General features: G+C 45.0%; 1 protein-coding gene across 1 annotated transcript in view; it reads left to right on the top strand.

Moving 5' to 3' along the window:
- The first annotated feature begins 2143 nt into the window (after positions 1-2143).
- The window catches only part of lmnb1 (lamin B1), a 28094-nt gene continuing 15088 nt past the window's right edge, over positions 2144-15149 (top strand). The window contains 1 exon segment of the mRNA XM_007899383.2: positions 2144-2524. Within this exon segment, the coding sequence (XP_007897574.2) occupies positions 2157-2524 (368 nt within the window). The 5' untranslated portion in view covers positions 2144-2156.

The following is a 15149-nucleotide window of genomic DNA, read 5'->3' as shown; positions in this document are numbered from 1 at the left end:
GGCTGATATCAATTATTGCCCCCACTAAAATTTCAGAACAATAAAACCTCAGCTTGTTTCTGACCGAAATTGTTTCTTAAATATTGCATCTTTGCACTGTGCGCAAACATTACATCTGAAATGTTGTAACTTCTTTGTTAAACCCACCGTTTTAATCACAGTTACATTATTGCATCCTAAATAAATCTAGTACAGCAATAGAAACCTTTAAGTACAGAATCACACAAACCATATGCAAATCCTGTGATGCAAAAATAATAAACACCTTTTTCGTAAACAAAAAACGAATCTCTACAAAACTTTTTTCCATATGATCCTTTCCACAAAAAGATATTGCAAGTTTACAGGATGGTTACATGCCTCTTCCCAACCAGTTTGATAAAATAAAATGGAAAAAAAGATTTGTTTACAAGTAACTGGTTATGGGCTAATAATCTTCCATTACCAAATACATGTCGATTATTACCTTATTACTTTAAAAGCAAATATTTGCAGTACAATAGTTTCAGTAGCTTTGTGAATCCCAGCTCAGAAATTGTTATACGAAGGAAACCAATATTTAGTGAGTATGGTATTATTTTTCAATTTTATTACAATAGGTGTTTTGTGGGCGTTTCGACCACAAAATATAGTCAATTCACTTTACAGTAAATTCTGTGAAGCGTTTTGAGACGTCTCGAGGACGCGATAAGGCGCTATATCAAATGCAAGGATTATTATTGATATTAACAACAAAACGTGTGAAAAAACGTGTTATTTCGCCGTTAGCCTCTGGGTATAACAGAGTGCAACTCTGTGTCATTTGGTCCTTGAAGCTCAGGAGTACATTTTGTTGACATCGATTTAAAATCAGGAGCGTTCAGTCCAATTTGCCAAGAGGACACTTTATTGCCCCCTCACACGACAGCAGCAACTGCACAATGAGATCCCACTGAGCAAAATGTTTGCACTGTACTGAACCTCTCGCTTTACTTCGTTCTGGTCTGGTGATTCTCCTGCGACACTCCCAGAAAATACTGGGATGAAATACTCAATAAAACCAGAGCATTGTGAACGAAAATTAAGCTGATCCGGTGAGGGTGGGAGGGAGGGAGGGAGGTGGGGTGGGGGGTGAGTGAGGGGATCCTTCAAACCAAACAAAGATCTCCCAACTGTTACCCTTTCTTCCCTTTACCCTTTCTTCCCTTTTTCCCCCCCAAAAAAAAATCCTACCCCCAGACACAGACCCAGACGCCTTGAACGTGTTCGTGTGAATGAAACCTGACCGATTTCCCTCAATGTGAGAGAGAGAGAAAGAAAGAGAGGGAGAAAGGAGGGAAGAATAAGAATAAGAATAAAACTCACAACGTTTGAGATTCCCAACAACAATAACGACGACCCCCACTCCCCCCTCCTCCCCCCCCAAAAAAAGGGAGGAATACGAAAAAAAAACCACAGATTTTTTTTTCAAACCTCGCAGCTGCTTTTGAAAGAGCGGTTCGGGATCGCGGTACAATTGGTCCCCGACCGGTCACGTTGTGTGCGGATCAAGTGCTGAGCCGAGGAGCCATTTTTCTGAGGGTGGGAGTCAGTCAGCAGTTTTGTGGAGAAGGGAAAAGGTTGTGGATTATAGTGAGGAGCAGCAGAGAGAGAGCGAGAGAGAGAGAGAGAGAGAGACTGCATTGCACTGCACTGAGTAACCAACTGCTTCCCTCTCTCTTTGCATTCGTTTAGTGCTTTCTTTTTTGTATTATTAACCTTATTTTTACTCTTTTCTGGGTGTTGCATGTAACCCCCCCCCTCCCTCCCCACCACCACCCCACCCTCCCCTCACACCACCACCACCACCTTCCCACTTTTACCCCCCCTTTCCTCCCCTTCGATTTTTTTTAAAAAAATCCCTTTTTTAAAAAAAACAGCCTCCCCCCTCACCCTCCCCCCCCACACAAAAAAAGTTATTTTTCCTTTCCTCTCTTTTTTAAAAAAAATCTATTTTTCTAAAGAAAACCCCCCCCACCACCACCCCCATAAATATCAACTAACAAAAAAAAATTAACCCCCTCCCTCCCTCCTTCTTCCCCACCCCCCGCACACAAAAAAATAATAACTCCCCCCCCCCCCCCACCCACCCACCCACCCACCCCGCACCCGCCGCCTCGATAATTTCTTGGGTGCAAATGGCAACGGTGACTCCAAAGAGCCACCCCCACCCCCGGGCGAGCAGCCGGAGCTCGGGGGGGGGCACTCCGCTCAGCCCCACCCGCATCAGCCGCCTGCAGGAGAAGGACGAGCTGAGGAACCTGAATGACCGTCTGGCCGTCTACATCGACGCGGTGCGCTCACTGGAGTCCCAGAACAGCCTCCTGCAGCTCCAGATCTCCGAGAGGGAGGAGGTCAGCACCCGGGAGCTCAGCGGCATCAGGAGTCTGTACGAGACCGAGTTGGCCGACGCCCGCCAGTCCCTGGACGAGACGGCCAAGGAGAGGGCTCGGCTCCAGATCGAGCTCAGCACCAGCCGCTGCGACCACGACGGCCTCCTGCAGAGGTGAGTCCGGCTCCCGGCTCAGCCCACTGCAAAGTCATGGCTCAATTATTATTATTATTTATTATTATTATTTGTTATTATTATTTGTTATTATTATTTGTTATTATTATTTATTATTATTATTTGTTATTATTATTTTTTATTAATTATTATTATTATTTATTATTATTTATTATTTATTATTATTATTTATTATTATTATTATTATTATTATTATTATTTATTATTATTTATTATTATTATTTGTTATTATTTATTATTCTTGTTTATTATTATTTATTGTTATTGTTGTGATCATCATTTCAGCAGATTTTTTTTTATTTCGTGTCTCTGGTTTTTTTTTGCTCTGTGTTAAATCTGGGTTCATCCTCTACCCCCCCCCCCCACCCCCCCTCCCCTCCTCCTCTCTCTCTCTCTCTGTGTTTGTGGTACACGAGGGGGGGAGGGTGTGTGTGTGTGGGGGGGATGTTTGAGTGCACTGGATTTATTCGGAAACGTGTGCACCCATTGGCAATGACTTTAAATGGACAAGGTATTCCGATGGCATCTTGAGGTCATTTTTTGCATTATTTTTTAATATAAAATGCACCGAACAAAAAAAACTGCCGCAAGCGATCAACCGATTGCAAACTCATCGCCGAGTTATCAGTGAAAATGTCGCGTCCTGTATTAAATCTGCCCCCCCCCCCTCCCCACCTTCCCTCTCTCTCTCTCTATTTGTGTAGAGAGTTCCCCTTATAAACTTGAGTTTTTTTTTGTTTCGAAAAAAAAGTCTTGGGCGCTCTACATATTCAAATCAATTGCACAGGGGGTTGAGAGTGTGGTTTGTCCTCTACCATTTGTGGAGAAAGCTCTCATGATAGCGATGCCCGTGACACCAGGAGGGCAGTGGGACCTCATGCGCGTCTGAGTGTGAGTTACATAGGCGAATTGTGAACCCCCCTCCCCCCAGCTTTAACTATTGCATTTGCTCTGCCTTGTGATCCCCCCCTCACTCACCCCCCCCCTCACTCACTCACTCACCCACCCCCCCACTCACTCACTCACCCCCCCACTCACTCACCCCCCCCTCACTCACCCACCCCCCACTCACCCCTCACTCACCCACCCCCCCACTCACTCACACCCCCCACTCACTCACTCACCCCCTCCCCCCACTCACACTCTCCCCCCACTCACTCACCCCCTCCCCCCACTCACCCCCCCACTCCCTCACTCACCCCCCTCACTCACTCCCTCACCCACCCCCCCTCACTCACTCACCCCCCCTCACTCACTCACCCCCCCCCCCTCACCCCCCCCCCCCCACTCACCCCCCCCTCACTCACCCCCCTCACTCACTCACTCACCCCCCCCTCACTCACCCCCCCCCCCACTCACCCCCCCCCACTCACCCCCCACTCCCTCACTCACCCCCCTCACTCACTCCCTCACCCACCCCCCCTCACTCACTCACCCCCCCAACCCCTCACTCACCCCCCCCCCCTCACTCACCCCCCCCACCCCCTCTCACTCACCCCCCCCCCCCTCACTCACCCCCCCCACCCCCTCTCACTCACCCCCCACCCCTCACTCACCCCCCCCCCTCACTCACCCCCCCACCCCTCTCACTCACTCCCCCACCCACTCACTCACTCACTCAGGGGTATAGCCACTGGACCTTTGTGTATTATAAACCACTGGAAAGCCCCCGAATGGCTCAAGAGATGGTGCGGTGGTAGTAAAAGTCTCGCGTTTCATTAGCGATTACGGAATTTCCCGTTGTACCTTTTAAGGAAAAGAAGGTGCTGCAGTGTGTAAGTGACGGGACCAGTCCGTCACTGGGTCAGCACCGAAGCCGGACCTGGTCTTAGTCCCATTAACCCCGGTCGCGGTGTGTTAGATAGCGAGCGGTCTCTCTGTGTGGTGTGTGTGTGTGGTGCAGTTTGGTGCTGCAGTGTGTGAGTTGGCGACCATTGAATGGGGAGAGGCCGCTCCACTGTCTGACCATATATAGGAAGAAGGCGGTGTCGCTGTGCCTGACTGGAGGGTTCAGGTTCGTCCCTGTGTGTGTGTGTGTGTGTGTGTGTGTGGTGTGTGGTGGGGTGGGGGGCAGCGCCTGTAAACCTTACTCCAGCTATCGCACATGGAAATCAATATGCAGTCCACCACCCCGTCTATTTGCGTTAACAATATATATGTATAAAAATAAGAGAATTAGGAGATGTACAGGAGCCTTTTTCGCCCACCCCCCCCCCCAAGCCCCCTCCTCCCTATCCCTGTGGCCTCACACCCACCCGCCCTGTGCTCAGTAACACGGGCTGTGCAGACAAAGGCGCGATCCCCACTCAATGGCAGAGGCTCCTCCTGTGCTGCTCTCAGTGGGGGATGGAGTCCCCGTCCCATCCGTTTGCACTCCCGTGAACTGCGAGCAAAGGGAATGTAACTTTCCAAAACTTTCCCGACCAATTACCAGGTCGACGTTATAAACCTCCAACCTTTTTTTCCCCCCCACCCCCAACCCCCCATTTTTTTTTGTCTCTCCAGTTCAGTGTGTGACAGGAACACCGCATTGGAAAATCAACACACCAGCAATTCCTACACTAACAAAGCAGCTGCTTTATTCCCCTGGTGCTGCTGCTTGAATGCTTTTATTCTTGGGATTTTTTTTGTGGGGGGGGGGGTGGGGGGTACAAAAAAATTGTACCGTCGACGTTACTAGATTTTTCGTTTTCCAATCGCAGTTTGAGCGTTTTTTTTTCAATCCTTTTTTTTCCTGAAAAAAACAAACATTTCGGATGAAATGGCACAAGGTTTTTATTCTGTTTTTTTTTAAAAAAAATCTCTTAATTTGTAAAATGTCCGATCTTTTATTCTGTGCTCCTTAAGCAGTCGCGTTTTTCCTTAGCTCCACATTTAAGAAAAGTTTCTGCCTATGTCGTGTTTGCACATTTGATGAGCAAGTTTTTGTGCAATTGACCCACATCCAAGTCACTCACTCCTTACTTTTCAAGCTTTTGTTTAAACATTTAAAAATGTTGTGTAGTAGTTCCAGGTATTTTAAATTGTAAGCTTAAAGGTGACTCCTGCATGATGAGCAATGTGCTTTACCATTTGCCTTTTGGTAAAAAGCCTTAAATTTTAACATGGGTGTGCGTGTGTGCAGCTCTATCCAAGTATAACCACTACTTGAGGTTTTTGTAGGATAATGATAGCATGTTGCTCTATCTTTATGTTGTAGAATCCTGTAGCTTAGTGGTTAGAGCAGTCGCCTCGCAAGTGAGAGTTCCTGGTTTCAATTCCCGGGCAGGGCGAAATGTTGGTCAAGTTTCCTTACTCCACGCGCCTCTGTTCACCCAGCAGTAAGTAGGAACCCAGTAGTTGGTGGATCACTTTTCCGGGGGTAATAATCCCTTCAAAGAATAAATAAAATAATAATTTGGTCACTCAATCCACGACTGTTTGTGGGAACTGTACAATTGGCTGCTGCATTTTGCCCACACATTATAGTCAATTCACTGCAGTATATTCTGTGAAGCACTTGGGAGATGTCTCGAAAACACAATAAGGCGCTATATCAAATGCAAGGATTATTATTTTATTGTATATTCATTTTAATTTTGTCCGAAACATAGTTTGATGGAAGTTCAAGCATTTTTTTAAAAGAGAAAATCTCAATTAGCATGTTGCTCTTTTTTGAAAGCAATGTTTTATCCTCTTGAAATACAATGCTCTGTATTGGAGAGAGACAAGAATGTGATTGCTACATTTAAAAAAAAATAATATACGTGTGATGTTTGAGCAGTGAATCTGGTGGTCTTGACAAAATGGTGGGCTGCTGAGGTGCTTTATTCCCTTTGCTGCTATTTGACAAATAGAAGCTGCAGACCATTTGTGCTGAGATCATTGACGTTTAGGTTATGTAACCTTTTTGAACTGAAATTTAAGTCACTATATGATTGAAATACTCATTACTTATTTCTAGTTGGTTAATTGCTGCCAATGAATTGTTTAGCTGTAAGAAATATGATGTTGCTCTGCAGGGAACTGAAGTTTAAGGATGCATTTATTTGGTTATTAGTGCATCATTATAATTGCTTGTTTATTCAGTACTATTGTATGTAAAACACAGTTAAATTCATATGGTATCACTATGTAAGTGTTATTCTGGTGCCAAGCAGTTTTACGAAGTTGTGTTGCAACTTTTGATGCCTTTTTGTACTGTTCTGACAACACATAAAATAAGGTTGTAACTTTCTGAATTCCAAACTGTCCCAGACAATTTTATTCTGTTTTGTTACCCCTGAATGGTGCAGAATCCTGGAAAATAAATGGTTAACTATAAACTAAATATTGCCTAGAAGAAATTCACGTCCACAACACCAACTTGCACTTGTGTAGCACCCTCCATGCAGGGTAGAGTCTCAGAGCGCTTAACAGTGGCGAAGACTGACTCCGAGCCGAGGTTGGGGTGGGGGTGGTGTACATTCGATGAGGAAGATGTTCAGGTGGGACTTGATAAAGGGGAGAGAGGGAGCAAAGCGGGGAGATTGAGGGAGCGTGTTTCAGAGTTTCGGGATGTAGTGGCTGAAAGCGCAACCTCCAATGGTGGAGAGGAGGATGCAAGGGGTGAGTGACGAGCAAGACGTCAGTGCCAGTTGTGCGGAGGCGCTGGGTAGTGGATTGGGGAGTGAGGAGGTAAGGGAGGTAGGGAGGTGCCAGGGAGCGAAGGCATTTGAACACAAGTGTGAGGATCTTGAAGTCGATCCGATCAGTGATGTGGAGCCTGGCCAGAACTGGTAAGATGTGGGGACGAAATTTGGTCCGGGTAAGTATGCGAGCGGCAGAGTTCTGGATGAGCTGAATTTTTTGAATAGTGGAGCTGGGGAGACTGGCGAGGAGTGCATTGGGAGTAATCCAAGTGAGAGGTGACAAATGCATGCACAAGAATTTCGCCTGCATTTGGGTAAGGTACGGTCGGAGGCAGGCAATGTGGCGGAGGTGGAAGAAAGTGGTCCTGATCAGGAATTGTATGTGGGGGAGGAAGGACAGCTGGGGGTCGAACAGGATGCTTAGATTGCACACTGGTTCGGTGAGTCTGAGGGAGAGCTTAGGGAGGTTGAGGAGTTTAGATCCGTGTCTGTGGATGACGTCGCCCAGGGGAGCATTTAAATCCACCTCCCAGCTTCATGCTTCCAACCTACTACAGTAGTAATATCAGAGCTATGTAGGGCTTATATTTGCAGTTCACATGTGCCTTGGGAGGAATTGGCTGTGGGGAGAAATGTGAACTGAATCATTCCCTCAAAAGTTGGAAGAATACCTTGTCATTTAAATGTCTTACACAGGGTTTATGTTGTGATCAAGGGATAGAAGATCTGGTGTGTCAGTCTCAGTTGGCAGCACCCTTTGCCCAAAGGTTGTGGGTTCAAGCCCCACATCGGGATTTGGAACTCAGTCTAAAGCAGTGTTGGGGATGTGTGGTATTTTTGGAGGTGCCGTCCTTTAGATGAGATGTTAAACTGAAGTTCCCTTGTCTGTTCAGCCAAGTATTACAAAGATCCCATTGCACTATTCAAACAGAAGGGAGTTTCTCCTGGTATTCGGCCTTTCTCCCCCCATTGAAAAAAATTGTTGTTCACTTTATGGGACATTGCTGTGTGCCACTTGGCTACCACATTTGCCTACACAGAATACAGTCACTGGGACATAATCTTGATATGAAAGGTACTATACAAAATGGAAGTATTCAATATTTTATATTATTAAGACTCTTATGGTGCCTGGAGGGACAGGGCAGTGAGGTGTTTTGCTATCTCAGCCGGTGAAAATATTTTTGCTTACAATATTGTGTTTTTACATTCTGAGACAATTCACATGAAAACACACTGATTTTAAAATGTATAAATTGTTAAAATATGCTGCTTAAAGCACTGGATTAAGACACTTGATATACAACAGACAGAAGACAGTAGTGAAGTTTGAATGGACTTCGTCGGAAAGTTGTAGTGGAAGAAAATTATGACGGCACAGCTCATCGGAAGGACTTGGAAGGGCAGATCAGTCATGGGGGCGGGGGGAGAGAATGATCCCACTCAGCTCCTGTTAACCCTGCAAGGCAAATCTCTAAAGTGTGGGATGATCCTTGCTGGACAAGCAGCGGGAAAGCTTGCCAGACAGAGAGTGTGCATTCCACTCCCAACAATTGCCTATCTCTGGAATTTCCATGTGTAGGTGGATGCATTGAATTCTCAGTTTGGTTTGGATACGCTTAAGCATGGCAATGGATTTCCACATGTGTCAGACCGACTGACCCCCAAAAACCGTTTAAAAATACATTTGGCAACTGTTGTTGTTGTGTACTGTTTTCTCGAAATCAATCAAGGTCCTGTACTAAATCACATATTCAATCTTCACTGTGCTGAGTTTGCTGATCACATCCAGAGCAGCAGTAACAAAATGGAATGTAGGACCTTTTGCATACAAATAGTCCTACACTTGTGAAGAGTTTTGAGACGCATTCCTGTTGTGAAAAATACTATATCAAATGCAAGCATTATCATGAATAATACTTGCATTTGATATAGTGTCTTATTATGTTAATGTTTCAAAGTTGCCTTCCTTGCCTCCTTCAAGGTGTCAATATACTGTAAAATGGAACCATCTCTTCGACTGTGCCTTTGGCCACCCTTCCTGATTCTAACTCCCCCCCCCCCTCCCCCACCCCCCTCCACCCCGCTCGAGTACTCCCGATGTAAAAGGTGCTGTACAAATGTCATTTTGTATTGTATTTTGTAAGTATACGGCAAACTGTGAGGAGATGCTGGACTTCCTCAAATCAAAAATCGAGGAGATACGTTCAGCCATCTCAGCCCCGTCTACAGCCACTCCCACCTCTCCCTCATGACCCACCCCCCCACCCATTCCCCCTAAACTCCTTCAACCCTATCTCTCCCTCCTCCCTCACCACGACTCCCCGCAAACTCAAACCCACCACCTGCTCCCTCGATCCCATCCCCACCCCTCTCCTCGTCTCCCAGCTCCACCTTCTGGCCCTACTCCTGTCCGATGTCATCCATCTCTCCCTATCCACCGGTTCAGTTCCCAACCCCCTAAAAACAGCCGTCATCAGCCCCATCCTGAAAAAACCTTCCCTGGATCCATCCCTCCTCTCCGGCTACCGCCCCATCTCTAACCTCTAACCTCCCATTCCTCTCCAAGGTCCTGGAACGAGTCGTTGGGTCCCAGCTCCGCTGCTTTCTCTCTCGCCATTCCCTCTTTGAACCCCTCCGATCCGGCTTCCACACTGCCCACAGCCTGGAAACAGCCCTGGTCAAAGTCACTGATGACATTCTGAACATCTGTGATCAGGGCTCCCTCTGCCTCCGTGTCCTCCTCGACCTCTCTGCCACCTTCGACACTGTCAACCACTCCATCCTCATACACCGCCTATCCACTTTACTCAGTCTTCACGAACCTGCCCTTGTCTGTTCGATTCCTATCTCTCTCACCGTCTCCACTTCGTTGCCTCTAACGGTTTCTCCTCCAGGCCCCGCACTGTCACGTCTGGCGTCCCCCAGGGCTCTGTCCTTGGCCCTCTCCTCTTTAATATCTACATGCTCCCCCTTGGTGACATCATCCACAGATATGGGGTCAACTTCCACATGTATGGGGATGACACCCAATACTATCTTTCTGTGGAGTCCTGTAGCTCAGTGGTAAGAGCACTCGCTTTGCAAGCGAGAGACCTGAGTTCAATTCCAGGCAGAGGGCGAAACCTTGGGCAAGTTTCCTTACTCCACACGCCTAATAATAAACCCTCCAAAACCAAAAACAATAATAAATTTGTCATTTTCAATCTACGACTATTTGTGGGACATTGCTGTGTGCAATTGGCTGCCGCATTCGCCCACAAATATACAGTCAATTCACTTTACAGTGTGTTCTGTGAAGCGCTTTGGGACGTCCTCCCGACGTGAAAAGCGCTATATCAAATGCACGGATTATTATTATTATTATTTCTGCCTCCACCCTTAACTCCAGGACCACTGCTGTCCTGACAGACTGCCGGTCGGACATCAAGTCCTGGATGAGGGCAAATTTCCTACAGTTGAATGTGAACAAGACTGAGGCCCTCCTGATTGGCTCGCGCCAGCGCCTCAGCACCTCAGGCTCTGGCAGCATCAACCTCCATGGCTGCACACTACAACTCACCAAGCCAGTCAGGAACCTCGGTGTCTTGTTCGACCTTCAACTGTCTTTTCTCTTCCACTTTCAAGCCATGACCTGCTCTGCCTTCCCTCACCTCCATAACATCACCTGACTCCGCCACTACCTCACCCCTCAGGCCACTGAAACTCTTGTTCATGTCTTCATCACCTCCAGGCTCGACTATGCAAACGTCCTGCTTGTCAGCCTTCACAACTCCTCCCTCCACAGACTGTAGATAATCCAGAACTCTGCAGCCCGTGTCCTCTCCCGCACCAAACTCCGTGACCCCCATCTCCCCCATTCTCACCCAACTCCATTGGCTCCCTATCCTTCAGAGGATCCAGTTCAAGATCCTGATCCTTACCTACAAAGCCCTCCATGGCCTCACCCCACCCTACCTCTGCGACCTCCTAACCCCCTACCAACCCACCAGTTCCCTCCGCTCAGCCGGCTCCGGTCTGCTCTACGTTCCCCCAGTCACTCCGCCTCACCCCCTCCTTAACCTCCGTCAGGTCGTGACTCAAGACTCTCCTCTTCGACCTTGCCATTGGCCACCCACCTTCCCTTCCCCTCCCTTAGCTCGGACTTGAAATGCTGTACTCTGTCCAGCGCCTTGGGACGTCCTCCTGACGTGAAAGGCGCTATACAAATGTAATCTTGTTGTTGTTGTTGAATATATACAATTTGCACCTATTCAAGCTGTACATTAAAGATCCATAGCTTTTAAATTTTACTCTACTAAATTTTAACCCCTCCCAAAAAAACATAGAAAATTTTCACCGTTGCTGACGTGTTTCATTTTGTCCTCTGTCTGTAACCGTAAACAACTTGTTTGCATTTATATAGTGCTCAAGGAAATCAATCCCAAGTCCTGAGGAGAGGTGTTATTGGTATCCAATGGGTTCAGCTAAAATGTTTCTGATTTTTTTAAACTAATCTACAGCTTTTTTCTTCAGCAAGTTTAGTAGGTGTGCTGGTATGCACAAACAAAGTGTCATTTATTTTATCAAGATTACATGGGACATTGACTGGTATACATCCAGTTTCTATTTTTTTTAACAGTTTAATAATCAAATTTACATGCTCACTCGTACTGTGAAAGGATAGCTGATCCTATGGGTTCATAGTTATTTTAGTGACATCACCAGATAGTTACATTTACCAAAATGAAATAAAAAATCAGTTTGTAGAGCTTTTATTTCAAATCAGCTATACTGTACTGTAAAAATAGTTTACATTCCATGAACTACAAGCCCAACGAAGATTAGTGGGCTTGTTAGTCCAGTTTGAAATGTGATCTGTTTCTGGTATGCCCTTGAACACAGAGTTGTACTAAAAGCAAGTGATTGCATATTGCTTTGTTCGTTCAATCTTGTAGCTTGAAGACATGATTGTTATCTGATTGCTATCTTAACACGTAATTGGGGTTGAGTAACTGGGGAGTCTGCTTGAAATCTCTCTGACATGTCTTGTTGCAATCTCTGTTTCCCATTGGAAAAATGTTTTATTATGTGGTATTTCTCCTCCTTCCTCACTGCTGTCAGGAGATGAACTGCATTTGTCAGGATATAATGCATCACTGCACTGTTTGGTGGTGAGGTCTTTCACTGGTTGATCCATATTTCATGCTCCAAGATCCTGCCTGTGTGAAGATCCCTATAAAAATGAAAATTGTTGTTTCTGGTGATTTGTGAAATCAATGTAGAACAATCTTGTCTTCCATTGGTGAGTCAAGATATTGGTTGTGGCCAAATGTAATGATTTGTGCTGCAATTGAGCTCATCATATGGTTTATTTTGGCAACATGGTGTGTGCTTGTCCTTAAGGAATATACTTGGCCTGCATCTTCACCTCTTGGGTGTCCAGAGTTTATGTTGCAGTGAGGCTTCAATTAGAACAGTACTTTGATGTCAGTTCCACAGGTATCATCGTAGATAGTGGCTGAAAATATTCTTGAGGGAGGCTGATCTACTTTCTGCTCACTCAATTTATTGACTGCTACACTTGCTTTACTTTATTTTACATCCCGTTACGCACCGCTGAGAGCAGCACCCCTCTCTGGCCACAACCTCCCATTAGCCAAATGTGGAGAAAAGTTGGATAATGATAACCCTTACATTGGATACAGCATTTTATCATGTTGTTGAGATGTCTCTAAGTGCTTCACAAAATATACTGTAAAGTGGATTGACTGTATATTTTATGGGCAATACGCTGCAGCCAATTCCATTCAGCAGTGTCCCACAAACAGTCGTGGATTGGGTTGGGGGAGGGGGATGAGCCTTCTCTAGCCTGAGCCACCCCCTGCCCATGTGTATAGCTCTGTTTATAATACATGGCTATCCTATTCTGATGGCAACAACAACTTTGTTATGGTTTTGATGTTGCAGAAGTTGCAAATCAATGAGTTCATGTTTCTGCCCACCAGAGTTTCACAGGTGGCTGGAGAAGTGGACAAGCAAACTGAAAAAAGTGTACTTGGAACCAGGAACATAAATAATCTTTCCGCGGAAAAGAATGGGACTCTGCGCTACCAGAGGCGCCGTGAACGTTGGGCCTTACTGATATTCAGAAAATAGGCAAATTGTCGAACAGAGAGCCCTATAGGAAAGGGCACAATAACCAAGGTCCAACTCTGTATTTCAGTGAGGAATGTTGGAAACTAAAAGGGCTGAGGAGAAGCCTATGGTCATTTGGTTTTCTAAAAATGAGTCCTGCAATGTCAATACAGATGAGTTCTGAATACTTTGCTGAAGCAGTAGTTTTTACAATGGCTTAGAAGTCTTTTCAATTGTTGCATGCTAAAATATGAGCAGCCAGCAATAGTGTGCTTGTTTGGATGAGGTGTTCAGTACTGTTTGCCTATCCTCGTGCCCCAAGCAGTAGGCATTGATCTAGTCAAAATTAGATCTTAAATCCTGAAAATCCAAAAAGTTTGGTACGTCATCAATGTGCTTCGGGCTACTTTTATTTGAGATTATGCAATTGTCTGCATTATCTCTTTGGATAATGGCTATTTAATCATTTATGATCCAAACTGTACCAGATTTCAAAATACAGACTTGTTCTGCCATATAAAGAATTTATCAAACAAAATTCTGATGTCTAGGAATTGTTTTCTAATAATACTGCTGGGGAATGGAGTATTCTTGATGGGATTTTGGCACTTAGTGCTCGCAGGGCATCAAATTCTCCCAGATAAAATAAAGCAACTGCAGAGAAACCTCATCTGCTCCAGCAGTATCCCATTTGAAAAGGGGAAACAAACACTTGAGAGAGAGCTTTGTTCAAAGTACTACTTTATAAATATGTAAATGAGGGGATTTCCTGAGAGAGGTATCTTGGAGTTTACAGCACAAAACCTCTCTGGATATTTGGCTCCTCTGATGATGTGAGGTCAGAAGCTTTGGAAAAGTCTGGTAGTTAAGCCAGAGTTGCCTGATTCCTAGAGTGTTTTTAGATTCCTGTGAATGTAGTTGAATGTACACCGGGTCTCCAGCCAATGACACTGCTGTTGGCTTTGAAGAGGTGGTCTGACTTATTAATTTAATCTATTATTAATAATCCTTGCATTTGATATAGCACCTTTTACATCTGGAGGATGTCTCAAAGCATTTCATGATATTACAGGTTATATTGTAAAGTGTAGTGACTGTTTGTAGGTGAACACGGCAGTAAATTTGCATACAAAAGTGAAGTAAGTAACCAATTTTATCTGCGACCAGAATACTGGGAGAAACTCCTCTTAATTTTTGACTAAAGTCATGAGATCTTTAATGTCCATCTGAACCGACGACAACAACAAAATTACATTTGTAAAGCGCTTTCACGTCGGGAGAACCTCCCAAGCCATTGAAAAACATAGCACCTAGTCTTGTTAAACCATATTAAAATTGTGACTTCACAGAAATTGCTTTAATTTGACAGCTAGTTGAAGAACGAATTCCATTTTTCTCAATCTTAGTGCAAATGTAAGTTTTCAGGTTAAAAACAGTGGGGCCACAGAGCATGAATCTTAAAATCTTAACCTAGATGTATTTTGTTTACTTAATTTGTTGTGTGAGAAGTGTGTCAAATAAACAGAGCAGCAATAATAATAATAATAATCCTTGCATTTGATATAGTGCCTTATCACGTCTTTGAGATGTCTCAAAGCGCTTCACAGAATATACTGTAAATTGAAACACGGAAGCCAATTGCACACAGCAGTGTCCCACAGTCATGGATTGAGTGGCCAATTTGTGTTAAAGGGATTATTACCACCAGAAAAGCAATCCGCTAATCGACTAACAACTGGGTTCCTATTTACTGCTAAGTAAACGGAAGTGTGTGCAATAAGAAAATTTGCCAAACATTTTGCCCTTCTAGGAATCGAACTGAGGTCTTTCACTTGCAAGGCGAGTAGAGTAAGGAAACTTGTCCAAGGTTTTGTTAG

This window comes from Callorhinchus milii, unplaced genomic scaffold (genome assembly GCF_018977255.1).
Source record: "Callorhinchus milii isolate IMCB2004 unplaced genomic scaffold, IMCB_Cmil_1.0 Scaffold1, whole genome shotgun sequence".
NCBI classification, from domain to species: Eukaryota; Metazoa; Chordata; class Chondrichthyes; order Chimaeriformes; family Callorhinchidae; genus Callorhinchus; species Callorhinchus milii.
The sequence above is the reverse complement of the archived record's forward strand: the minus strand, read 5'-3'. Positions and strand labels throughout refer to the sequence as shown.